At 35.8% G+C, this 26247-nt stretch overlaps 1 protein-coding gene across 3 annotated transcripts in view; it reads right to left on the bottom strand.

Moving 5' to 3' along the window:
* KLHL1 (kelch like family member 1) overlaps positions 1-26247 on the bottom strand; it is a 554297-nt gene that overhangs the window by 350483 nt on the left and 177567 nt on the right. For all 3 annotated transcript variants that reach the window (XM_027844567.1, XM_027844568.1, XM_027844569.1), the window contains one exon: positions 8114-8250. In XM_027844567.1, coding sequence (XP_027700368.1) covers positions 8114-8250 — 137 coding nt within the window. The remainder of the gene's footprint in view (positions 1-8113; positions 8251-26247) is intronic.

Genomic DNA, 26247 nt, shown 5'->3' with positions numbered 1-26247 from the left:
TTCTTTCTCCCCCCCCTTCTAGTGTTCCCAACTCTTATCCATGGTTATTTGAGTGACACTCTTTGCCTCTCTCCCATGCTACCTGCCTCTCTTCATCGTCTCATCTCCCTCTCATCCCATGTTGTCTGCCTCTGTGACCCTTTTACAACTTCTTTCTGTATCCTCTGTGCCTTATTAAAGTGTGATTGCAGTTCCAATTCATGCTACCATTATGGGCTTTATATGGGATTATCCAAAAATACTGTGCTTCCATTTCATAATTTCAAAAAGTCATTATCAGGTCAACAGGTCATTCACCCCCCACCTCCACCCTTCCATTCAATAAACTCCAGGGGACCTCTAGGATCAAATATAAAGTTCTTTGGCATTCAAAGTCCTTCACATAATGATCTCCTTTTTTTTTCTGATGTTCTTACACCTTACTCCTCAAAGTACTCTGTGATCCAATGGCACTGGACACCATGCTATTCCTCAAACAAGATACTCCATTTCGCAATTCTGAATTTTCACTGGCAGTCCTCTATTCCTGGATTTTTCCCTCCTCAACTGTGTCTCATGTTCCAGCCCAAATCCCAACATCTTAGACTGTGTGTTTATGAAACTTACAAGTTATAACATGTTCACAAATAACTATAATACAGGGTAGGCTTTGATGAGTACAAGATCAAGATACGAAGAGTTCAAGACAAATTTAGGTGGGGGAGAAGTTACAGTAAGGAGAATAAGGGAAGAGGTGACTCCAATCTGATGGAAAATGGCAACTAGAGAAAAGTCCTTCATTGAGAGCTGACAGTGCTGGTTGCTTTGTTTGTGGCTTGACAAGCTCAGCTCCAGCACAGTGGGCCTCTGTGCCCAGCTTCCCCAAGGTGAACAGTTGGGACTTATCCAAAGCATGAAACCCTGCTTGTCCAAGTCTAAGACCAATGCTGTTCCATTGAATCATACCTCCTCATCTTCTATCTGTTAGATACTTATGTGCAGTAGCTCTATAAACCCCAAGGTAACTTAAAACATATTAACTACGCATAGTGGTATATTGGTTCTATCAGGCTCAAGTTTTTGTTTTGTTTTGTTTTAAAGTCACATATATAAAGTCTAAAATCAGATGAAATTGATCTCCATCGAGCCTTCTGTCTGTTTCCACCCAGTTCCATCACAACTAATTGGAAGTTGAAAATTCAAGGAGTTAATGCTTTTTGTTGTCTCTGGGTGGTTTGATTATGTTTTGTACACTGAACTCAGTTTCTTTTGGCATACAGTCTATATTGTTGATTTTAGTGAAGTAATTTCTGCCATAAATGTAACAAGAGCCTGAGATCATGGGGACTTTTCCATCCAATCCCTTAAATTGAAAAAGAGCAGTTTGTAGTCTAGTGAATACTCTAAGTTTAAAACCAACATTTTCCTAATGTTTTTGCATAATTCATCCCATTCAAATTAAATTGGTGGGTCTAATAAAATTATAATTTAGCTTCAACCATAATAAAAAAACTTCTTTATTAACTTCAGTTGTAAAACTTGTAGCAAATCTAAGCAAAATGATTTACATTAATACTTTAAATAAAATTTTAAACACAGCATTAAAAATTCCATACAGTTTATGCTAGCATTTATTTTATTCATGTATTTGGCAGTAAGCATAAGATTGTTTTATTTTAATTTTTTCTTTAGCCACCCTTAGTATATACCAAAGTTTTAATTAACTTCGGTACCAGGAAAAGGTTTCTCAAAGGAAAGCTAACACTCACTATGATTAAAGATTTGCCATTTGGCAGTTTAATTTTCTGCCCTTCTCCTTAATATCACTGCTAGATGGACAGCTTCCTTTATTTAAACCTTGTCCTTATCAATTCGCTACAGAACCTGACACTTTGCTAGTTACCCTATAATTCCACCTCCTGTATTTGTTAGCACTCTATTTGCTTACACATCAATGAGCACAGAACATTTTTAGAGGATGTCAGGATACCAGGAACTATGTAAGAGATAAATCAGAACGTAATTTGCTGTCAGCCTGAAGACAACTTTAAAAGAAAAAAAATGAATCCCATACCTTCTTTTTAAAAGACAGAGCCATATTTCTTTTTTACAATACAATAATCAACATTTTGGAAAGCTCTGACTAAAATGTATAAACAAAAGCAGCATATTAACCTTCAGCAATTTATAACATGCACCATTCTATAATAATGAAAAGCAAAGAGTGTTCATTTTTTTAAAGTATGACCAAAAATGTGTTATCTTTAGAACATTGTACAGTAAGGAAAAAAAGATTTATTTGAAGCCTTAATTACTTTGGGATGTATTTATTGGGATATCTATCTACCTATGTATAGATAAATATATAGGTAGACGTAGATATATACACATATACATACACACATGCAGACATCATTACATACATATACATATATACACACATGCATACACATACATTACATGCATACATACATATTTATATATAGACTTGCATATGCATACACATGTGTATTGCATGTGTATGTGTGTGTGTGTGTGTGTGTGTATATATATATATATATATATAGGGTGTATGTATGTATGTAAGTATGTATGTATGTACACATATATAAAACCACCAGATGGCCACAGAGGTCATTAAGTACCGAAATGCATAAGTCCTAAAGTAATGGCACCTACTTTGGATGGAGATTTAAGTGATGGGATGAGAGAACACTATGATAAAGTAAATCATAGGCTAAAAGTTGGAGGACCTTCCTTTCAGTCTTGCTCCACCACCATGAACAAGTCACAATTTCTCTATACCACAGTTTTGTCATTTCACCAATAAGAATATTAACCACATGTTTTCTAATCTGAGGCATATGAGTCTCCCTTTCTGGGAATTAGTTCCCTCATCTATAAAATGAGAGTGTTGGATTATATGATCTTTACGGCCCTAAATCTCTAAACCTATGATTGTATACCACTCTTGGCAGTCACAAATATATCAGCATTCATTCCAAGGATGTTCCCAGTGCTTCACAAGTTGCTGCAAAGATGGCATTCTGTGGATTCCTTCCTATGTAACTCAACATTATTACTGAGACTTTAGATCAATAGGCAGCACTGAACCAGGAAACCCCTAGAATTGCTTCCCTAAAGATACTTCCCTGGTCTGACTTCTCCAGAGTGCCATGCTAAACATTCCTTTGAGCATGAGCAGTAGACAGTTTGCCACAAACATCACACGTACCCATCATTTAGTTAAGCAGCATGCCTTAGAGTTATATTATATAATAGAAGGACAAGTACACTAGAGTAGGGAGTTTTCAGTTCCATCTATGTTTAAAACATTCATTACCATGGGCTCTCCTATGTCCCAGAAAAGAACTTGAAATTCAATGTTATGTGACCCACGCGGGGAGTAATTAAGATGATGCTTTTAATGTCTTTATTTTCTCTCCCCTCTATGTACTCACACACACAAACTCACGCATGCACATGGACACATATACATACTATATATGTAGTATGTTATATATCACATATTTCACACACATATACACACCTATAAGTCATTAAACTTAGATATACCTTCTAGATATGTTCTAAAATACACAGCTTAGTAGTTTAAACCCTTCCTTTTAAAATATTCTGCAAATAACTGCTAACTCAGCTTAGTCTTGTAACCTTTCTATCTTTTTTCAGTAATTTTTTCTTATTTTTTTACTTCATACAATTATCTTTTATTCTCTGTAAGCCCTTTCTCTTCCATCAAAATAAGGAACTTGGCTAGTTCAGATTTTTCTTCTGGGAAGTTAACTAACTAATCAGAATTTCACAAGGCAGTGTTGACATGAGATAATTTTCATTGAGGTTTCACCCCAAGAGAAGAATAGGGTGTTTACCTAGCAGTAATCTCAGAACCTATTGATATTTTCTTCTGATCTCCTTTTTTCAGTCTTTTCCTTCCATTTCTCTCTCTCTCTCTCTTTCTCTCTCTTCCTCCGTATTCATTCTATCCTCTATGTGTATATTTTGTATTTACTTGTATGTTTTTAGTTGCTTTAATTTAAGAGAATATTAGCTCCTTGAGGCCAGGGATTCCTTTCTTTTTCCCTTATTGGGGAGGCATCTTGTTTCCTCAACTAGGATTCTACCTTTTGCATAATAGGTGCTTAACAAATGTATGCTGATTCCAATTGAAATGTGGAATTACCTGCTAAATCTTGTTCTTCAGAATAGAGAATCCCAAAAGAAATATTGTTCTGTAACTGAAGGCATCATTTCAGTCTTCTACCTGTAACCTTTTGTAGCACTCCTTCTGAGTTCATTCTACCAATTTCTATTCACATTAGTGTGCTGGATCTCCAGAGAGTGGCTGACTTCTCTCTTAAGGGTACCATTGAGGGATTTTGTTGTTTGCAATACAGTTGATCATAGTCACTGTTTTCTTATTATCCACCAGATTAATTAGTTTTTAGAAATAGATACTAAGAAGGACAAGTATTAAGCATGGCCCCAAAACCATAACTCACATGGGATGGCTGGAAGACAAGAAGAGCCGCCACTACTAGAGAAGCTTGTTCTCCATGACGTCCCACTTTGCCCAAATTGCTTGACTGCTTACATGGGTTGGATGAGAGGAGTCAACATTTCTATTCCTTCTGATGAAGAGGACCAACAGGCCATACCTGACCCTGCCTCCTAAGACCTTGCAGGCTTTAACATGTGCCCTTCCTCTATTCCCTATAATCCCTTGGCATTCTCTTCTTAACCTACATACCTATAGGCCTTGATATTCACCCCATGACAGCATCTTTAATGCATCTAGTCCTATTCATGTGCACTACAGTTTACATGTGTTTTCTTCCCAAATTGGAATATGAGCTCCCTTAAATGATCATTGTCTTGATTTTTCTATTTTTTTGGCATAATGGTTAGCACAGAGCTTGGAGCAGAGTTAACTTAATAAATATTTTTTAATTGATTGACTCATATGGAGGCACACTCACTACTTGGAAGGTTCCTGTGGAGAACAGACTCAAAAATCATGTTGAATACAGTCATTAGACAGGCTACCTGACCCTGACTTCATGATCGGAAGAGGTTCCAACCATTTGGAGTTCATTTTTTGGTTTTTCTGGAAGCTCTCCATTGCCTGCCATTCCGACCAGATGTCACCACTTTCCAAGCCTCCCCAGCCTTTTCTGTGTATGCTCTGCTATTTTGCAAAACAACTTATGTAACAGCTTTGAGAGGCTGTACCTTCCACGAGACTCTCTTCCCATTGAAGTGTATGTACACCCTGCTCCTCCCAGGCACTCCAGTACTTGGGTGCTATACAGTATCCTGAACTGCAATTCCCTTGCCTGGATTAAAGACTTATTGTTGCTAATTTGATAGTCCTCTTTATTTTAGGTTAACATTAGAGAGCACATGTGAACAAAGGGTAAGTCCCTAGTTACTGGAAACCCTTTTCCCTTTTTATATAGTCCTGCCTTGGGTACATCTCTCTAGAGGGCTTCAAAAGTCTTTGTTCCTGTAGAGTCCATGGGTGCTTATAGAGTTTGCCTCCAATGTGTCTTTAAACTTACCATGCAGATGTTGCCATCCTAGATTGCTCCTCAGGTACACTGTTAGTGATGCTGAAGGGAAATCTAAATCCTCTACCCTTTCAAAATCTAGACCTAGGCTAATGTTTCAAAGTTCATCAGGTTGTCACATGGTCAATGGGGTTTGGGAGAGGAGGATTTTCCTGCTGTTAGAATGGAGGATTCCAAACTAGGCCATTATATAGGCCCAGATGTATGTCAGACTCTTTCATTCAATTTCAGGGTAAATCCTGTGTATCCTCATCTCTCCTTATCTGATTTTCAAAGAATTTTACTTCTAACAGATTGTTTAAAGATTTGATTTGTTCATTCCTAATTTATATCTTTGATTGATTGAATCTAGACATTTATTTAAAATAATTGGGACTGGGGTAGAAGCTTCCTAGGGCAGGGGAGGGGGGAGTAGCAAAGTGCTAGATAGTATAGTAGATAGAACACTGGACTCAGTTAAGTTAAGTTCTGAATTCAAATCTTGTCTTAGACATTTACTAGCTATGTGAACCTGGCTAGTTACTGAATATCTCTCAGCCTCAGTTTGCTCATCTGTAAAATGGAAATAATTATTATTATTATTATTATTATCTGCCTCATAGGTTGTTGTGAGGATCAAATATTATAACATGTAAATCACTTTGCAAACCTTAAAACACTATATAAATGCTAGTTATTATCTTTATTATTTTTGTTATGCTACTCATTATTTTACAAAGTCTTTGGCTGAGATAAAACCTTTCCCCTGGCATTTGGGCAAAACTTACAGATCTCTAATATTTAACCCAGCTAATTTCAATCCAGGAGGTAGTTGGATGGCTCAGTGGATAGAGCAATGGTTTGGAGTTAGGAAGACCTGAATTCAAATCTGGCCTTAGACACTTACTAGCTGTATGACATCAGGTAAATTGTTTAACCTTTCTTTGTCTTAATCCACTGGAAAAGGAAATGACAAACAGCTCTTGTATCTTCACCAAGACAACTCCATGGATAGTATGGTCCATGGGTTCATAGAGTGCCAGATACAACTGAAAGACCAAAAAAACCCAATTTCAACCCACTGGCCCATTCAGATGCTTTTCAATATAAATCCTTTCTCTCACTTCTACTTGAAATCATCCATACACTTTCCTTTTTTATATCCTAAAAGCATTCTTTCTTATTTCAGGGACATCTATCTCAACACTACTGAAAATGCTCAGACCAATTTCCATTGACCTTTTTGCTTCTAGTACAAATGAGCAATTCTTAGATTCTGACATAGTTGAGCTTCTTTGCTTCTCAGGATCCCCTTTGACCTTAAAATCTAACAAAGTGTTCCTGAGCAGTTAGCCTTTTCTATTTGTGACTGCTGATTGATTTTTTCCCTGTAGAAATGCTTCAATCCCCCCCCACACACTCTCTCAAGGCTAATTTTTCTTCATCCTTTTTCCTAATATATATACACACATATATGTATATATGTACACATGTATATATACGTATATAAATACATATATGTATATAAATACATATATGTGTATAAATACATATATATGTATATAAATATATATGTATATATACACATATATGTGTATACATATAGATATATATATATATATATATAGATATAGATATAGATATAGATATAATTTATGTGGGAGGAAAGCTTAGAATATTGTTCTACCCCAGTATCATATTATAGATAGTTTAAAAGGCCTACGTGGCTTTTGGCCTACATGGACTCTTAAGGGTCCTTGCCCAATCTGAGACTCTCTCATTCTATTAAACCTGGTTCCATGAAGTTTATACAGAAATGTTATTTAAGAACAAGAATGCAGATCTCCCTTTCTCCATCACATACTGCTTTGGCTCTGTAGAGAAACAATAAGCACCTCACAAGAGGTTCGTAGGAATGGACACAGAATTTGTTTCCATTACACATGGTAAGGTGTGTTCAAGTGCTGTGTGATTATGTGCCTTCATACTTGAACAATTCCAAGGAAACACCAAAGTTACCCATGAACATATGATTATGTAGAGAGATTAGAGACAGATGACAAATGTAAAAAGACTAAAGCACAAACAAAACCCGGAAACATTATTTATACCAACATATCACACCATTAAGTGGAGGAACATCATGTATTTGAGTGACATCACAGATTATAAGCACAGCTTCTCAATTTGTTTAGAAAGATGTAATCTTAAGATACCTACCAGTGAAATATTTATTTAAAGATAGAATCTCTGGGAGAAAATAAAATTAATTAACTAGCACCTCTTTCTCTGCTCATTAACATAGTGAGTGGAAAAATAAATATAATTGGACAATTTAAGTGACAAGACATAAAATGACTCACTCTGATCTTTTCATGTTAAATGAATCCTCTCTGTTTTTTGCCCCTCTCTGATAATAAAATGGAAACTTTAAGTAATGATCTGTCGGAGAAGGGGATAATAACTCTAAATGCTAATTTAGAAGATAAAACCTGTAATTGAATAAATAGAAGAAAAATGATATCATCATTAGTCACTGGAAATCATAAATGTACTCTTTACAACACCTGTATATGCAAACTGCACGAGGTCCCAGAGAGCATTAGGATCTATGCCTTCCATTTTGATTTCTTCTTGCTTGGCTTCGCAAACATCACTCGTAAACATAGCAGCAAAGTAGTCGGAGACAGAACTGAGAACAAGCCTAGAAAAGACAAAGAAAAACATATAACTTCAAGTGAAGTTGAAACATCTGCTTATTCTTTGATAAGAGGAAGTATCATATAGGATATGTGATCAAGAAGGGACATCAAAAGGTCATCTATTATTAGAGGACCTTACCTTCAAAAAGAGAACACTTAGGCCATTAGAGATGAATGGCTACATCTCATCTACTGAAAATTACAGGGAGTACATAGTTTCTTTGACTCACTTTTATCCTTTCCTCTATTGCTTTGTTTTATTTATTCCTCTTTTTCCTTAATCATTTATTTTGCCCCATCCACACTTTCTTCAGATTTTTACCTCTTCAGGCTTCAATTTTATTCTAGATTCATAGGAGGAACATAAGTTTGAAATATTGTGTAGCTCTAGAAAAAATTATTGGATCCCGACTCTACAATTTACTGCTTATTGACTTTAGGTAGAATGCCAATCATCTCTAGAACTCAGTTTCACTATCTATAAAATACGTGTTTTAGGTAAGATGGTCTATGAGGTCCCTTGAAACCCTAAATTGTATGATAGCCTATAAACAAATCTCACAATGATATATCCATGTGCAATGTAATTTTTCAGAAATTATATTTAGAATATACATGAATGTACTATGTGACATAAAACTTTTCTTTCATGTACACTTAATTTTATAATTAGATACAAATTGAATAATTGCTCTTCAGAATTAATGACTAAAAAATTTAGCATTACAGTCCAAGTAGACTTCAAAAGCACAGCTCATTAAAGTAAATATTATTCAGGAATTTATTTTCTAAAAATGAAATTCATTTTTCAAAAGGTTAGCAAGAAATCAAAATAAGTAACATATCTCCATTGTTTTAGCCTAATTTTAACCACCATTGTATATCATGTTACAACGGTCACATTTAAAGAAAATGCTATGATACATGACACAATGGAGACACTTATAATAACGTTAGTTGAAAGTCTGAGATCATGATGAGATTACCTGTCACGATGTCACTGTACATATGCTTATACAAATCTCTGTAGGTTTTGGCCACTGCCATAGCAAAGTCTTTACTGGGTCAGTGCCCAGGACAATTCAGTGAGATTGTGCATTTAAAATTTGAATGAACAGACACTGGGTGTAGTAGTAAATAAACACAGAACTGTGTCTGGTTAACAAAAATTGGCTAGCTCTCTATGCTAATTATGTTAATGTCATAGGTTTGATATCCATGAAAATTAGTTAGCTTTTTGTCTGTTCAATGGCAACAGACTGTACCCTTCACCCTAGCCAGAAGGTTTACAAATGTACAAAGGGGAAAGAGAAGGCTGAATAAGAAAGATAAAGCACTTTAAACCACATATACTAATGACAGAGAGACACCAAAAGTAGAATATTATTACCTAAAGTATACATAGAGTTGGAAGGAAATTCAGAGCCCAACTACTCCAGCTTCCTCATTTTACAGATGAGAAGACTAAAGCCTAATGAGGTTAAGGCACTTGTCAAAGATGACACAGCCTGAAACCATTAGAGGCAGGATATCCCACCTCTAACCATTTCAACACTTACCAGGGACAATACAAAGGTGAATTACCCAGATCTTAGAAATTAAAATGTGTTATACTCTAATATATGCACATCAACTGTTGAACTTGTTTCAGGTTAAATTTCTGGATCATTTAGTACCTGAAGAATATTTTAAATGAAGAGATGAAGGTAGATGGCAAATAGAGATAAGACAGTATGTCTAAATTTATGAAAGCAAGGGCAGGAGAATAAAAGTAGTCACTGAAGGGAGGTGAAATGATTTCATGATGTAGGAGAGGGTCCAAAGATTAAGCATAAAGCAATGTGGTCAGAATTTATATAAGAAGATAAAAATCTGAGTGTATCTTTTAAAGAACATTTTAACTATAAAAGGAATATACATACATGCATGTGTCTATGTATATACATAGACATACAAGTATACATATACACATGTGTATATATGCACACACATATAAACCTACACACATGTATGCACAAACACATCTATACATATGCACATACATGCATGTATATTTATGTGTATGTATATCTATGTGTATGTGTGTGTATGTGGAAACCTTAGCATGGATTTTCCTTGAAGGAACATTGTTGAGGATAGAGGCAAAAGAAAATCATGATACCTCCTTCAATTCTTTGTGGAAGTGGGAGCCTATGAGAACAGTTCAATGCATATTATATCATACTTTTTTGATATGTAGATTTTTTTGATAAACTTTTGTTTTTATTTCCTCTTTGTAGTTCATTATAATGGCTCTACAGTGGGTGGTGTAAAAATACAAGCTATCCACAAAAAAAAATATTTTTAACAAAGAGGGTAAGCAAGGCTTACTTGAAGGTTTCAAAAGTTTAAAAGTCTTAAGGAAAGAATATTTGACAATATTTAATGTTGACCTCCAATAATACAGAATAATCAAAGATGGATGTTTCAAGTGAAACCAGACCACAAATTTCCTTTACTAGACGAGGAAATACATAATGCTGATTTTTTTTCTTTCCATTTTTTAAAGAAACACTAAAAAGTTGTTTACATTTTGCCATCCTTCAGAAGATGTTCATGGTATATATAGAAATACCACAAAAATATTCAAAGTTAGCAAGTACCCACCTATTCAAGGAACTGTCTGTAACTCACATGTCAGAACTTTATAGTGTTAGAGTGTGATAAAATTATTAAGGCATATCTGTCTCCATGTATTTGCTACGTACCAAGCAGATAAATCAGCATCAAATGTTTGGTCCCATCCACAGAACTAGAAATGACTTTTTATGTCAGAAAGATACAAGTTCTTACTTATATGTGAACTGTTTTCCATTTAACTTAGGAAAGATTTAGCATAATCCTAGGGAATTAAATGTTTATCAGTGTGAAATTAACTGGGTTAAACTTATTACCTACATAAAAGATGGATTGTTAGCCCAGATGAAGCAAAAAAAAAAAAAATACAGCTCAGAAAATTGAAGTGAAAAAATCTCTCTCTTGAATGAATACCTTAAATCCTTTTCATCTATAAGAATGTTCCAAATATAGTGCACTCAAAGACAGAGGTGGGAAAAGAGTCCTATGTAGCATTTAACTGTGGTGATACATAGAATTTCAGGGAGATGTTAGGAGAGGTGATTTCAGGTTACTCTGGAATTTTTTTTAAACTTGTATATCTGGCTTTCAGCAAATTGTTCAGACCCAGAAATGGTAGGGGACATAAGTGGATATATATATAAAAAAAAAACCCTCTCTATTGAGAAATCTGTAAATATTTTTCTTACAAAATCCAATAGCTTCCCCGCCCTAATCCTCAGCCCCCTCATGTCACTGTGTTTGTAATGGACCCCCCAAATAGATCAATTTCAAATATTTAATCCTGTGAACAGCACTGAGAATAATTTTATGTATCAGGAAGGTAAAAAAATTATTATTTTTTCCTTGTCAGGTTTAGTATTTAATTGTAGATGCAGCATCATCTATTTTGAGTACGTTGAATTTGGAGCTTAAAAACTAAGTGTTAATTCTGTCTTCCCCTAAGTGGCTATGTGCCTGGCAATCCATAGACACTTTCTTCTAACTAGGACCCCTCTTACTCATTTATTGACTCCTTTCCCTGCAATTTTTACCTAGCTCTGGTTGTGGATTTAGAGATGGAAAACCTTAAGAGACCAACTATTTTAATTTACTCATTTTATATATGAGGACACTGAGGTCCAGAGAGATTAAGTGAATTGCAATTGTTATTGTTCAGTCATTTCAGTCCTTCCAGAGGTTTTATGACCCCATTTGGGGTTTACTTGGCAAAGATACCAAAGTGGTTTGCCATTTCTTTCTCCAGCTCATTTTACAGATGAGGAACTGAGTCAAACATGGTTAAATGACTTGCCCAGGATCACACAGCTAGTAAGTGTTTGAGGCTGAAATTGAACTCATGAAGATTCATTTTCCTAACTCCAGGTCCAACACTTTATCCATGCTGCCCTGCAGTAAGCAATGAAGTCAAAATTCCAACTCAGGTCTTCTAATTCTAGATTTAACATTCTTTCTACTGTATTGATCTATCCACTAAGGTCCTTTTCTCTCGATCCACTCCATTAATCAGTTTATCAACATATTTTGACTTTAATTATCACTTCCATGCTTATATCACTCAAATCTTCATCTTCAACTCTGTCCTATCATGGTATAGTAAAAAAAAAAATAGACAGCAAAACATTGGACTTGGAGTCAAGAAAGATCTGGATTTGAATCCTGCTTCAAATATGTACTACCTTTCCATAACAGGCACAAGATGTTTAACTTGAGTTTCTATTTCCTCATACATAAAATAGAGAATAATTATATTTATATTACATATCTAGCACAATTGTGGTGATCAAATGTGATAACTTAGGTGAATACTTTGTGAACTTTAAATTACTACAGAAATGTCACTTATTCTTCCTCCCAATTTCCTAAAGGACACCTCCACTCCACTATTGTGTCAAACTCAATGTATCCCCAACCAAAATTAGTTAGTTTAATAGAGAGGAAAGTGTGATGTTTTTGGAGTTAGAAGACCAGAATTCAAATCCTGTCTGTTTTTTACTGCTTATGGAGGGGTATGCTGGTAAATATTTAACAACCAGTTCTCTAGGAAACAAATAAAAAAGTTGAAAGACACTTTTTTTTTCCTTTAGGCAATCAGGATTAAGTGCCTTGCTCAGGGTCACACAGCTAAAAAGTATCTCAGAGACTGGATTTAAACTCAGGTCCTCCTGAATCCAGACCTGGTGCTCTATCCACTGTACCAAAAGACACTTATTGACATTTCCTCTATCACTTTTTGAAGTCTAGATAACCAACAAAACAGTAAATTGAGCTTTGCCAATTCCCAAGGAATTCCTTCTTCCTTATCCTTCATCCCCTAAATGCAATCTATCAACAAGTCTTATTCTTTGTTACTTTGAAATATCTGTTGGATGTGCTTTTCTCTCCCTTCTCATCTTTGTTTAGGCTTCTGTCAGCTTACGTCTAGATTATTGTGACAACTTCCTAGGAAGAGCTGATTCTTGTCTCTCTACCTCTCTAACCTATAATCTCTCCTATATCCTAAAGAAATAAACTGTCCTAAAATACCAGTTTCGTTATGTCAATTCCTCTCCAAAGAATCTCTTATTGTTTTATTTTTTTTTTTTTGCTTATGGTATCAAGTTGGAACATGTGTCTATGCTACCCTTTAAGGGCTTTCATAAGCTGTAATTACCCTAATTAGTTAAACTTACATCCCACCACTGCTCTCAACATACGCTCTGTGATTCAATCCGACCAGATTCCTAACTCTTTTCCAATAGATTCATGTCTCTATGCTTTGGTTTTTGTTGCTTCCCCAATCTGGCATGCCTTCCTCACTCTTCTTTACCTAAACAAATCCTAGTTATTCTTCATAGTTCAGCTCTAAATTTATCCATCTAATAAAGCCTTCTATATTATTCGAGGCCATATTGGTTCTCATTTTTCTCTAAACTCCTTTGCATTTAAATTCAGAATTATTTAATTTAACACAATTATTTCCTAAGTAGTTCATGTCTCATTCCTCGAAGGGAGGATCCCAGTGTTTCTCTCTTTCTTTGTTAGTCAGACATACTTCATACTTATTTGTTGGTTGATAAATGATGAAGAAAAAAAGGCTCATCACAACTATTGCTGAGGTGTCAGCACATTCTCCCTCTTTATCTCATTTTCTGCTATCCTTGACTTCTTTCAAGTCCCAGCTGAAATCCCAACTTGTACAAGAAACCTGTCCTACTCTCCCTTAATCCTAGCTTCTTTCCTCTGTTGATTAACTTTAATTTATCCTGGATCTATCTTATTTGTACCAATTGTTTGCATGTTGTCTCTCCTGTTAGACTGTGAGCTCCATGAGAATTATGACTGTGTCTTTCCTTTCTTTGTATACCAGTGGGTAGCACAGTGCACACAAGAGGCTCTTAATAAATCCTTATTTACTGACTAACACGAAAAGATGCCATGAGATGGAGAAGTGAGTGGTAGGACTTCTTATTTCTAAACTTTGTAGAGATAATAGGTTTATGGATTTAGCACTAGATGGGACCTCACAGGTCAGAATTTAGCCTAATTTTATAGATGAGGAAACTGAGCTCTGGAGAGGTTGTTACTTTACTTAAAGTTACACAGCTAGTAAGTATCTGAAACAGGCTACGAACCTAGGTTTTCCTGACTCCAAGTCCAGAGCTCTATTCACCAAACCATTCTTCCTCAAAGATGTGTGTTTGCAGGTAGCTGAAAGTTGAACACAGGAATGAATAGGATAATTGGGATAGTGTGGTGATGACAAGATTGTTGTTGTTGTTGAGTTGTTTTAGTCATATCTGACTCTTTGTGACCCCATTTGGGGTTTTCATGGCAGAGATGCTGGAGTGGTTTGCCATTTCCTTCTCTACATGATGGAATAAGAAGACAATAAGGATGAAATTGTTTTCCCTAATTGTGGAAACTTTCGTGAATGAAAATTTGAGTCTACATAGAGGGGAAAAGAAAAGTTTGAGTTTCACTGTTTCTGAGACTTGGGCAAGTGATTATGCTTATATGTAATTTAATATACTTTAAATATTAAATTCTTCACATCAGTATTTATCTAGCCTTTACTTGGTGAATAACTCAATATTAAGCTATGAAAAATTTAGTTTAGATTATATATTGTGCTATCAACATAGGGAGGGATATAAGAATAATAGACTTGAATTTTTAATGTTAAAAAAGACTTTATAATTCTGACCCCACTTCTCATTTTACAGATAAGGAAACTGAGGATTAGGGAGGTTATTTCCTTATGATCACACAGATGGAAATCTGAATTACAAACTACTGAATTAAACAACAAAGATTTATTGACCAATAATTTTATCTATAGCAATGTACTTGCAGCTGGTTGATATAAATTGATATAGCAACTCTACCCTCAAGATATCCATATGCAATAAAGCAAAATACAAAAATAACTATGATTCAAATTATAAAAGAACTCTAAATTAAAGCGGTGCCAAAAAGTACTATAAAAGTTTAGAGAATGAAGATATCATTGCTGACTTGAGGGATAAGAAAAGTTTTGTGGGGCAGACCTTGAAGCTAATCCCAGACTGCCATTAACTAGCTGTACCTTGGACACATTATTTAACTTTTTTGAGCCTCAGTTTCTTCATCTATAAAACGGGGTGACTGAAGTAAGCAATCTTTCAGCTTTATTTCAGTTATAATATTCTATTATTCTAAGATTTATGAATTGTCTCTATAGAGTGATAGTTAAGGTCATAAAAGTTGATGAAATTCCCAAGAGAAAAGATATAGAACAAAAAGGAATGAGAGCTCATGACAGGGCCTTAAGAAGTGATTACATTTAGAGAGTGGGAGGAATAAGATGAGCTTGGGAGGGTCATGACAAAAAAAGTAGGCCTGAGACTTAAGAGGAAAACCAAGAATAGGCAGAGGCAAAGGAATTGAGATTATCATAAAGGAAAAGAAGATTAACCCTGGCAAACCAGGAAGTCAGGAAGGACTGAGGAAAAGCCAAGTAAAGGCCATTTAACAAGAAATTAGAGGTCACAAGAGTCCTTAAAAAGAACCTCTATTTTATTAAGCAAATTATTTTACAAAGCAAATTATTAAGCAAATTTTTTTATTAAGCAATATTATTTTACAATCATAAAGCTCTGTTGTTCATAAAGGGCTTTCCATGAAGTTTTTTTTTTTCTTTGAAATTGACTTACTCTTAGGACAGTGTGTTTTTCTTTCTTTCTTTCTTTCTTTTTCTTTCTTTCTTTCTTTTTTAAATAAATTTACTTATTTTTAGTTTTCAACATTTATTTACGTAAGATTTTAAGTTCCAATTTTTCACCCCATCTTGCCCCTCCCCCCACCCCAAGATGGCATGCATTCTGAATACACCTTCCCCTAGTCTGCCTTCCCTTCTATCTCTCCCTCCCTTTTCTTATCCCCTTCCCCTTCTATTTTCCTGTAGGGCAGGATAGATTTCTGTACCCCATTTCCTATATTTCTTATTTCCCAGTTGCAATTGAAAACATTTTTTTAAACATGTGTTTTAAAACTTTGGTTTCCAAATTTTCTCCCTTCCTCCCTCCCCACCTGCCCTCATTGAAAAGGCAAGCAACTAAATTTAGGTTATACATGTGTAGTTATGCAAAACACTTCCAGAGTAGACATGGTGTGAAAAACTAACTCTACTTCCCTTAATCCTATCCTGCCCCCCTTATTTATTCTATTCTTTCCTTTGACCCTGTCCCTACTCAGAAGAATTTGCTTCTGATTACCTCCTTTCCCAATCTTATCTCCTCTCTATCATCCCCCTACTCTCTTGTCCCCTCCCCCACCCCATTTTACTGTAGGGTAAGACAGATTTCCATATCTAATTGAGTGTGTATGTTATTTCTTCCTTAAGTCAAATCTCATGAGAATGAGATTCACTCATTACCTCTCACCTTCCCCCGGTTCCCCTCCACTGTAAGAGCCTTTTCTTTTCTGTTTTTTTTTTTTGTGAGATAATTTACCCTGTTCTACCTCTCCCTTTCTCCTTCTCCTAGTATAATCCTCTCTCATCCCTTAATTTTATTCTCCAGATATGACCCACTCACCTTCAGCAAACCCTGTACCCTCTATCTATCTATCTATCTATCTATCTATCTATCTATCTATCTATCTATATACATACATATAATTTTTCTCTCCAAGTACCCTAATACTGACAAAGTCTCATGAGTTTCAAATATCATCTTTCCATGCAGGAATGTAAACAGTTCAACCTTAATTAGTCTCTTATGATTTCTCTTTCCTGTTTACCTCTTCATGTTCCACTTGGGTCTTATATTTGAAAGTCAAATTTTCTATTCAGCTCTGGTCTTTTCATCAAGAATGCTTGAAAGTCCTCTATTTCACTGAATAGGCATTTTTCCCCTGAAGGATTACGCTCAGTTTTTCTGGGTACGTGATTCTTGGTTGTAATCTTATCTCCTTTGCCCTCTGGAATATTATATTCCATGCCTTGCAGTCCGTTAATGTAAAAACTGCTAAATCTTGTGTTATCCTGATTGTGTTTCCACAATACTTGAATTGTTTCTTTCTGGCTGCTTGTAATATTTTCTCCTTGACCTGGGAACTCTGGAATTTGTCTACAATATTCCTAGGAGTTTTCCTTTGGGGATCTCTTTCAGGAGGAGATTGGTAGATTCTTTCAATTTCTATTTGGCCCTTTGGTTCTAAAATATCAGGGCAGTTTTTCTTGATAATTTCTTTAAAGATGATGTCTAGGTTCTTTTTTTGATCATAGCTTTCAGATAGTCCAATAATTTTTAAATGCTGTCTCCTGGATCTATTTTCCAGGTCAGTTGTTTTTCCAATGAGATATTTCACATTGTTTTCTATTTTTTCATTCTTTTGGATTTGTTTTACAGTGTCTTGATTTCTCATAAAGTCACTAGCTTCCAATTGCTCTATTCTAATTTTTAAGGAAGTATTTTCTTCAGTAAGCTTTTGGACTTCCTTTTCCATTTGGCCAATTTTGTTTTTTAAGGCATTCTTCTCCTCATTGGTTTTTTTGGCCCTCTTTTGCTATTTGGCTTAGGCTATTTTTTAAGGTGTTATTTTCTTCAGTATTTTTTGGGTCTCCTTTAGCAAGCTGTTGACTTGTTTTTCATGATTTTTTTTTTCATCACTCTCATTTCTCTTCCCAGTTTTTCCTCTATTTCTCTTACTTGATTCTCAAAATCCTTTTTGAGCTCTTCCAAGGCCTGAGACTGATTCATATTCTTCTTGGAGGCTTTGGATTTAGGAGCTTTTGTTTCGTTGTCTTCTTCTGGTTGAATGTTTTGATCTTCTTTGTCACCAAAGTCAGATAATATAGTCTGACTCTTTTTGTGCTGCTTACTCATGATCCCGGTCAATTACTTGAGTTTTAAACTCTTTGTTAAGGTAAGAGTCTGCTTCCAATGTGAAGAGTGTACTGTCCCAAGTTTCAGGGGTTTATACTGCTGTTTTCAGAGGTACTTCTAGGGACCTGTAAATTTTCAGTTCTTCCAAGGTGCTATGATAAGGGATGAGCTGTTTCTTCTCCACCGCCACAACAAGCTCCACCACTCCAGCACTCCTCCTCACCCGAGGACCGCCCCTCAAAACTGTGACCCAGATCCAAGCACGGGCAAAGCAAGAGATTCCTGCCTCAGCACTGGCAAAGAGTCCCCTGCAATCCCTCTCTGATCAGCCACTCAATTCTCCCTCAGTCTATGGGCCAGAAGCTCAGGAAACAGCTGCAGCCCTGGGCCGAACTAGAGACTTGCGGCTGATATCTAGCTTCTCTCTCACCTCAGTCACAGACTTTTCCCACTGACCTTCTAAGTAATCTTTGGTGTTCATGGGTTGAGAAGTCTGGAAACCACCACAGCTACCCGAGATTCAGTCCTCTGAGGCCTGTTCCAGGTTCCCTGCAGTCTGCATGCCCAAGTCGAACTGTGCTCCTCTCCCAGCCTGGCACGATAGACATTTCCAATCAACCATCTAGGTTATCCTGGGCATTTGTTTCACTCTGTCTTTTTGTGGGTTCTGCTGCTTTAGAATTTGTTTAGAGCCATTTTTTATAGGTATTTGGAAGGGTTTGGGGGAGAGCTCGAGCAAGTCACTGCTTTCCCTAGGCCATCTTGGCTCCGCCCCCTCTTTGTTTCTTTCTTTCATCAACCACATAAGAATCGTAATCCACTGTCCTTTAACATTCTAACAATCTAATCAGAGCTGTGAGAATTTAAATTTTTAGTCCATTGAAAATTCAAGTGTCATTATGAATATTGATTTTGTCAGACTCATTTGCTGAATCCGACATGACTGATCATAGCAGCTTATTTATTAGCCATTCTTTGTGTTTAGAATATAGGAATTTACTTTCCAATGATTTGGCATGCTCTTAATCAGTTTGAGTTATCTCTCAAAAGACCATATTTATTTGAGGATTAATATTTGAGCCTGAATCAAAGAAGAATTTTATATTTGTGATTATTTTTGTGCAGAACATACAATAGAATGATTATATGTATGCTGCCACTTTGAATGTGAGTCCTTACGAGTTAATAACTAAAATTTGTCCAACAATGGATGACTTATCTAACTTTTTATTTTTTATATCACAAATGAATGGAAAGGCATATTTCTTGTCTGGAAGACAGTAGCTCACTATAGTTGGACAATTGTAGTTTTTAAGGACTTGTTTTCTACAGTTAATTTTTTCACTTCCTTTTCCAAGCTATTGACTCTCTTGCATACCTCTCATTTCTTTTCCCCATTTTTCTTCTTCCTATCTTATTTGACTTTTAAAATCCTTCTTAAGCTCTTCCAAGAAGGATTTTTGGGCTTCAGACCAGTTCATATTCCTTTTTGAGGTTCCAGATGTGGGTTTGTGGACAATGCTGTCCTCTTCAGAATTTTCTGCCTTGATTTTCATTGTTCCCAAAATAAGAATCTATCATACGATTCTTTTTGCTCATGGTGTTTGCTTATTTCCTGGCCTTTAAAGAGATTGAGCTCTCCTGCTGGGGAGCAGAGGGCATTGACCTAAGATTCTTGTGTTGGGAGCCCAGGGCCTGGTCACTGGCTTTGTGTGCTGGGGCCTCTGATGCTGGCAGTTGGAGGTTGTAGGATTCTGGCAGCTTACGTGGTGTTGGGCTGGGAATCAGCAACACTGGAACTCTAGGAGTAGGATTGGGTAGTATGGCCCCTAGAGGTTCTCTGCTCATCTAGGCCTTTCCTTCCTTTCACTTTCTTCAGCTCCTTTCAGATGGATATTGCAGGATGCTTATCCACCTGGGCCCCCTTGGAGCGCTGCTTCCCAGAGTTTTGCTGAGGCACTAGGAGACTTGGTTGCTGTAGAATGCCGAGGCACCTTGTGGTTTTCTGAGCTTATTTCCTCCAGTTCCCCCACCCTCACTGAGGCACTCAGGAGTTCTGGTGTTGGTGTTTGCCTGCTCCACCACTCGGGTTTCAGGATCTCCCCCTGCTTTGCTGAGGTAGGGTTTCTACTAGCTTGCTGGGAAGCCTCCCATTCTGTACTGCTCCCCTTTCCCCAGGGCCAGAGGGGCCTTCCCCGTTAATCCCTCAGGCTTTCTGGGCTACTAGACCCCATCTTTCTTCTGGTTCAGCTGTTCTAGGGTTTGCCCTGGGGCAATACTTTTTGGGCTTTCAGAGATTAATAAGGGACAGTAAGAGCGACTTACTTCTTACTCTGCCATCTTGGCTCCCAGAAGTGGCAGTAGCTCACTATAAAGAGAAAAATCACTATAAAAATGTGCCTGCCCTTTGACCAGCAATACCACTTTTGGTTCTATATCGCAAAGAGATCATACAAATGGGAAAAGGACCTGCATGTACAAAAATATTTATAGCCTCTCTTTTTGTGGTGGCCAAGATTTGGAAATTGAGGGGATGCCCATCAGTTGGGGAATGGCTGAACAAATTGTGGTATATGAATGTAATGGAATACTATTGTGCTATAAGAAATGATGAGTAGGCAGACTTTAGAAAAACCTAGAAAGACTTGAGCAGAACCAGGAGAACGTTCTACACAGTCACAGCCATAATGTGCAGTAACTAACTTTGATAGACTCATCTCTTGTTAGCAATGCAAGGATCCAAGACAACTCCAAAGGACTCATGATGGAAGATACTGTCCACATCCAGAAGAAGAACTATGGAGTCTGAATGCAGATCAAAGCATATTATTTGTTCTCTCTCTCTCTTTTTTTTTTCTTTTTTGTTTGTTTCTTCTTTCTCGTGGTTTCTCCCATTGGTTCTAATTCTTCTTTACAACATGACTAATGTGAAAATAGCTTCAATAAGAATTTATATGTAGAGCCCATATAAAATTGCTCTCCATCTTGGGGTGGGTGGAGGGGAGAGATGGGGAGAAAATTTGGAATTCAAAATCTTATGGAAGTAAGTGTTGAAAACTAAAAATAAATATATTGCAAAAAAATTTTAAAAAATGAGAATCATCAGTTGACACTACTTGGTGTTCTTTAATTATTACTTCAGTGTAGGACTGAAACATTCAAAGAAGTACATATATTATATGTAAAAAATTAAATTAAAACAAATTAAATAACAAAGCACTAGCTAATGTCCAATTCTAGTGCAGAAGAATAATGATTTATGAAGCAGCATTCTATTTATACTTTATGACTACTGATAAGCATTTGTAGACCTATTCCTTTATTAAAAGCATTGGATGAGTTTGGCTTCCTTTTGTGATACGAAAGTTATTGAATTACATTCTTATTTATGTGAGAGAAGTAGACAGAATTACTTCCCCAGATAGCTGCCAGAGATTGATTATAGCAAGTTTCCAGTGGTTGGCGGCCTTGAGTGAACCTCTTCACTGCCCTTTCCTTAAAATCCCTTACCAAACCTTCTCTATTACTGGACCATGAACTTTCCTGACATGTTTGTGTAACACATAGACTGTTCCCTACTTAGAAACAGCCCTACCTCAAGGCAAGCTGATTCTATCTTGCTGTGTATTGGCTGTTTTACTAGAAATGACTTATAGTGAACTGTAAAAGCAACTGCAACAGCTAGGGTCCCTCAGTGTCTCTTTTTTATCTGTTATCAGTACAAAAAGACTTTGCTCCTGAAGATGGAGGATTTCAGCCCTGGGATAGTTCATTTCCCTCTTTGGCCTGACGAGCAATATTCTTTTATATAGTGATACTTAGCTATATTCAGAAGATAAATCCTTTGTTTGCCTCTCTAACTTACAACATACATTTGTCTTCAATAAGTATACTTTTGTGTCCATATGTATAATGGATAATGTATAATGTATAAAACCTGTGTTTTATTAATAGCCAACGTTCTTTTGTTTTTTTCACATCACGATACACTAACTAATGTTAGGTTATTAATACTATGCTAAAAATTTGTATGTAAAGAACCTCATATACCAAGTTTATTATAGATACCTTCCATCTTGATAGCTCCCTGGGCTGGCCGGAATAAAATTACTTCTTCCTTTACTCTTGACTGACTCCTTACTGCTATCTGACATCAACCTCACCAACCCAGCAAGGAAACTATCATGCCTCTTAGGTTCTACCAAAATTCCTTTACATTTATTAATGCATTTCATAAAAGTAGTATACTTATTTAGGGCAGGTGAATATTCTTGAAAATGCAAGTTCAAGTAAGACTTTAATTAAATAATTTGCTCACAATTTGCTTGAACTTTTCATATTAATTTTTATTCTGTATGACTCCAAGGAAACAATGCTAGATCTGAAGGTTGTGAACCTGGGTTAAAATCCTGACTAGAATTTCTACTGCATCTGTGAAATTGGGCAATTCATTAAATTGGGAAACTGGACCTCAGTTTCATCACCTGTAAAATAGACTTAGATGACCTCCAAGGTACCTTCCAGCTTTCATCTATAATTTTTTGGATTTCAACTTATGTTCAGAATTATATAAGTTCATTTTGCTAGATTTAATGTTAATTTTTATTGGAAATTTTATTTTTATACTTCTCTCTTTGGCCCATTATTGAATACTGTTTGTGAAAGCCTGATTGTTCCCACCTTCATCAATGATTCACTCATTCATGTTTGACAAAAAAATTTGAATAAATGGGAAAGAAAGTATATAAGTTGAGAATTAGTGATGTTCTTTTGGATATATTTTCAGGCTGAGATTTTTCCCCTATGCCTTTGATATCTTGTTCTTTTGATATATTCCTATACCTTGTGACCTTATGCTTGTATTCTCACCAGCACAGATCTCATTTATATTCATTTAATCTAATCCTGCAGGTTTTTCCTCTCTTTCTTCTCCTTAGGGTTAGTCTACTTGCCATATGTCCATAAGTCAGGAGTTGATAATCCTTTTTAATTCTGTGCTGGTCAGACTATATCTAGTTATTAGGTTCATTTCTGAGAGCCATCTTTGTTGATAAGCTATAGAGTATCTAGAGAAAGGTAGTCAACATAATGAAAGGGTCTCATATGGCTTCCATTCAAATAAAGATGGAAAAATACTGCATCTGTTCAGCCAGCAAAAAAGAAAATGTAAATGAAGGATTTTTTTTCTTTCTTCTTAGCCCCAGAAAGCAGAACTAGTAACAATGACCAGAAATTTCCAAGATGCAGATTTTGGCTCAATGTGTTTTAAACAAAATAATGACTAGTTTCTCTAAATGAAATGTACTTTTTTCAAAAGTAGTGGTTTGACCCTCATTAGACATCTTCAAGTGAAGGCTGTGTGACCATTTGTTAAGTATGTTCTAGAGCAGTGGTTTCAAACTAAAATAAAAATGAGGACTGCTAAACTGATTTTGAAAACTACACATTAACATTGTCCATGTATTTTTATTTATTTTATGAAATATTTCCCAATTACATTTTAATATGGTTCAAGCTGCAGTGGAGCTGGCTGTGTATTTGATGTTTCTGTTCTAGAGGGAACAGGATTTCTCAGTCAGGTACAGGGCACTTTTTTTAAATCTGTGGAATTTTCCCAGTCAAAGATTTTGTAAGCCAAATGTGGATCACATTTCTTTTCCAGAAAAAAAAAATTCAGTCTTACTAGACTAAAAAAAAAATCCTTTTACCTATCTTAACAAATCCCATTTTATGCCAGGCAGGGTAGCACACATCTGTAGTCCATATTACTAGGGAAAGGTAAGGCTCGTGTATTGATTGAACCCGGGAATTCTGAACTATATTAGTGCTAAAAATAAATCTTATGTGTACAGTAAGTCTGACTATTAATATAGTGAGTCAAGTTGCCTATGGAGTGAGTGTTGACAAGAAAGCTGAAATTCAGTTCTCTTCTGACTATAAGTCGAATGTTATTTCCACTTCTTCACTCAATTTTCCACTGGCAATCAGCAAAATATCACCTACAAACAGACATATCTGGAGGACCCTGTCATCTAGGAAACTTCATTTCTATGTGGACTTTGAAGAAAACCCTGGGTTCACAATAGTTGCAAAAATCTTTGCTAAAAATATGTATTTATTTGTCTCTCTCTTTCTATCTATCCATCAATCAATCTAGATATAGAAAACACTTTTATTTCTTGCTTGATATTGCTAATTACAGCATCATGGAACAGAATTATTTTTGTGGGTGCATCTATAAAGTAATAGTATGAAATCATAACATACAAATGGAAGAAGACTAATAAGAAATGAATCTAGAAAGTTGTATTTTGTTGTACAATTTTCCCCTCTTTTGTCAGATAAAACCTAATCTTTCCTTTTCTCCCTCTGAAATATTTTATGGATGAAATTGTTCTCTAAGTTCTGTCTTTCAGTTGATTTTTTCCCCCCATTTGGAAAGGAGATCAAGTGCTGACATGGTTTGGGAGTCTTTTGATTTCCTTGATGTAGTAAGAATGTTAGTTTTATTACATTTCTCTAAGAAATTATGATAAATCAGAGTTAATATATTTTACTTTCATCTATTTCCCATTTACCAATATTAACATTTTAAAATAAATTGTGTCAAAATGAAATAAATGCCTATCCAGTCACCCTTATTCTAACTAACAGTAAGACAGGAACAATCTATCAAGTGTGGCATGAAATCTTTCATTTACTAAAGAGTTAATCGTTTAGGATATTTATGTGGAAATAATAAGTCATGTTTTGAGATATTATGTTTCCCTGCAATCATTGATTGTTAGGATATACAACAAGTCACTGAAATGATACTGTTCAAGGTAGCATCTTAACTCGTGGAAATCTGAAGAATTACCAACCCTTAATAGAATGCCCTCTTACTTACATCCCCAAACCCTCCCTCATGTTCTTAACTTCTAGGAACTAGTTGTGTACCTAAGGGGTAAAAGAGGTATGGCAATTTTATTTCCCAAACCAAAAATATAAACCCATAATCTCCCTTTACCTAGACTTTTTTAATAGATTGAATTTATAAAGTGCTTTATGATTTGCAATGAACTTTACAAATTTCTTATTTATCCTCACAACCACTATGGTAAGTAGATGCTATTATTATCAACCATTCATTCAAAATTATAGTCATCCCACCCCGGGATAAGCCTTATCATTTGAATTAATAAGTCATTGTATACAACACTGAATAATATACAATATCTTTTCTAACCTTCTATGTAGTGATTTCATATTATTAAAATTTTCAATGTGTGTTAGAGAAATACATTAATTTGTGGATCCATTGTGACACCTCTTTCACAAATGGATACTGACCAATTATCCTTAATTTAATGACCTCATAAGTAGTGGTAAATATTCATATTTTAGCCATTCTAAAACAATATCCAGTTCAAATCATAAAGACAAAACAGGATGGCATTTTTAAATGAAAAATTTAAAGTATGTGCTTTTAAGACTTAGGACAGATTTTAATGACCTGATTATTAAAATGCTCCTTCAAAAGTCACAAATGATATCTGGAAAGTTAAATCCAAAAAGCCTTTTCTCAGTCCTTATGGTCCTTAACTTCCTCAATTTTTGACACTGTTGAACCTCCCCTCTTACGGATACTTTTTCTTACCCTGGTTCCAAAAGCTCCATCCTTCTACGGTTCCCCTCTTCTCTAATCTCTTCTCCTCTGTCTCCTTTGAGGTCTTTAAACTCTTCCCAATCTCTTAACACAGTGGTTCCCCAAGGGCTTACTTGTATACCTCTAAATTCTATCTTTCTGATTGGTCACAGGCTCATTAGATTAGGGCCAAAAGGGACCTCAGAGAGATTTTAGTCCGGTACCCTCATTTTGCAGATACACAAATTGGGGCCCTTGGAGGAGAACTGGCTTAGCGAACGTTACCCAGGAAGTAAGCATCAAAGGTAAGGTTTAAACCCACAACCTTCAACTCCAGACCCACTGCTTTTTTCATTGCACTACACAATCTTATTCAACACATAGTTTCAACTTTTATAACATACTAT

This window comes from Vombatus ursinus, unplaced genomic scaffold (genome assembly GCF_900497805.2).
Source record: "Vombatus ursinus unplaced genomic scaffold, bare-nosed wombat genome assembly UNPS02014942.1, whole genome shotgun sequence".
NCBI classification, from domain to species: Eukaryota; Metazoa; Chordata; class Mammalia; order Diprotodontia; family Vombatidae; genus Vombatus; species Vombatus ursinus.
This window is presented reverse-complemented; position numbering and strand designations above follow the sequence as displayed.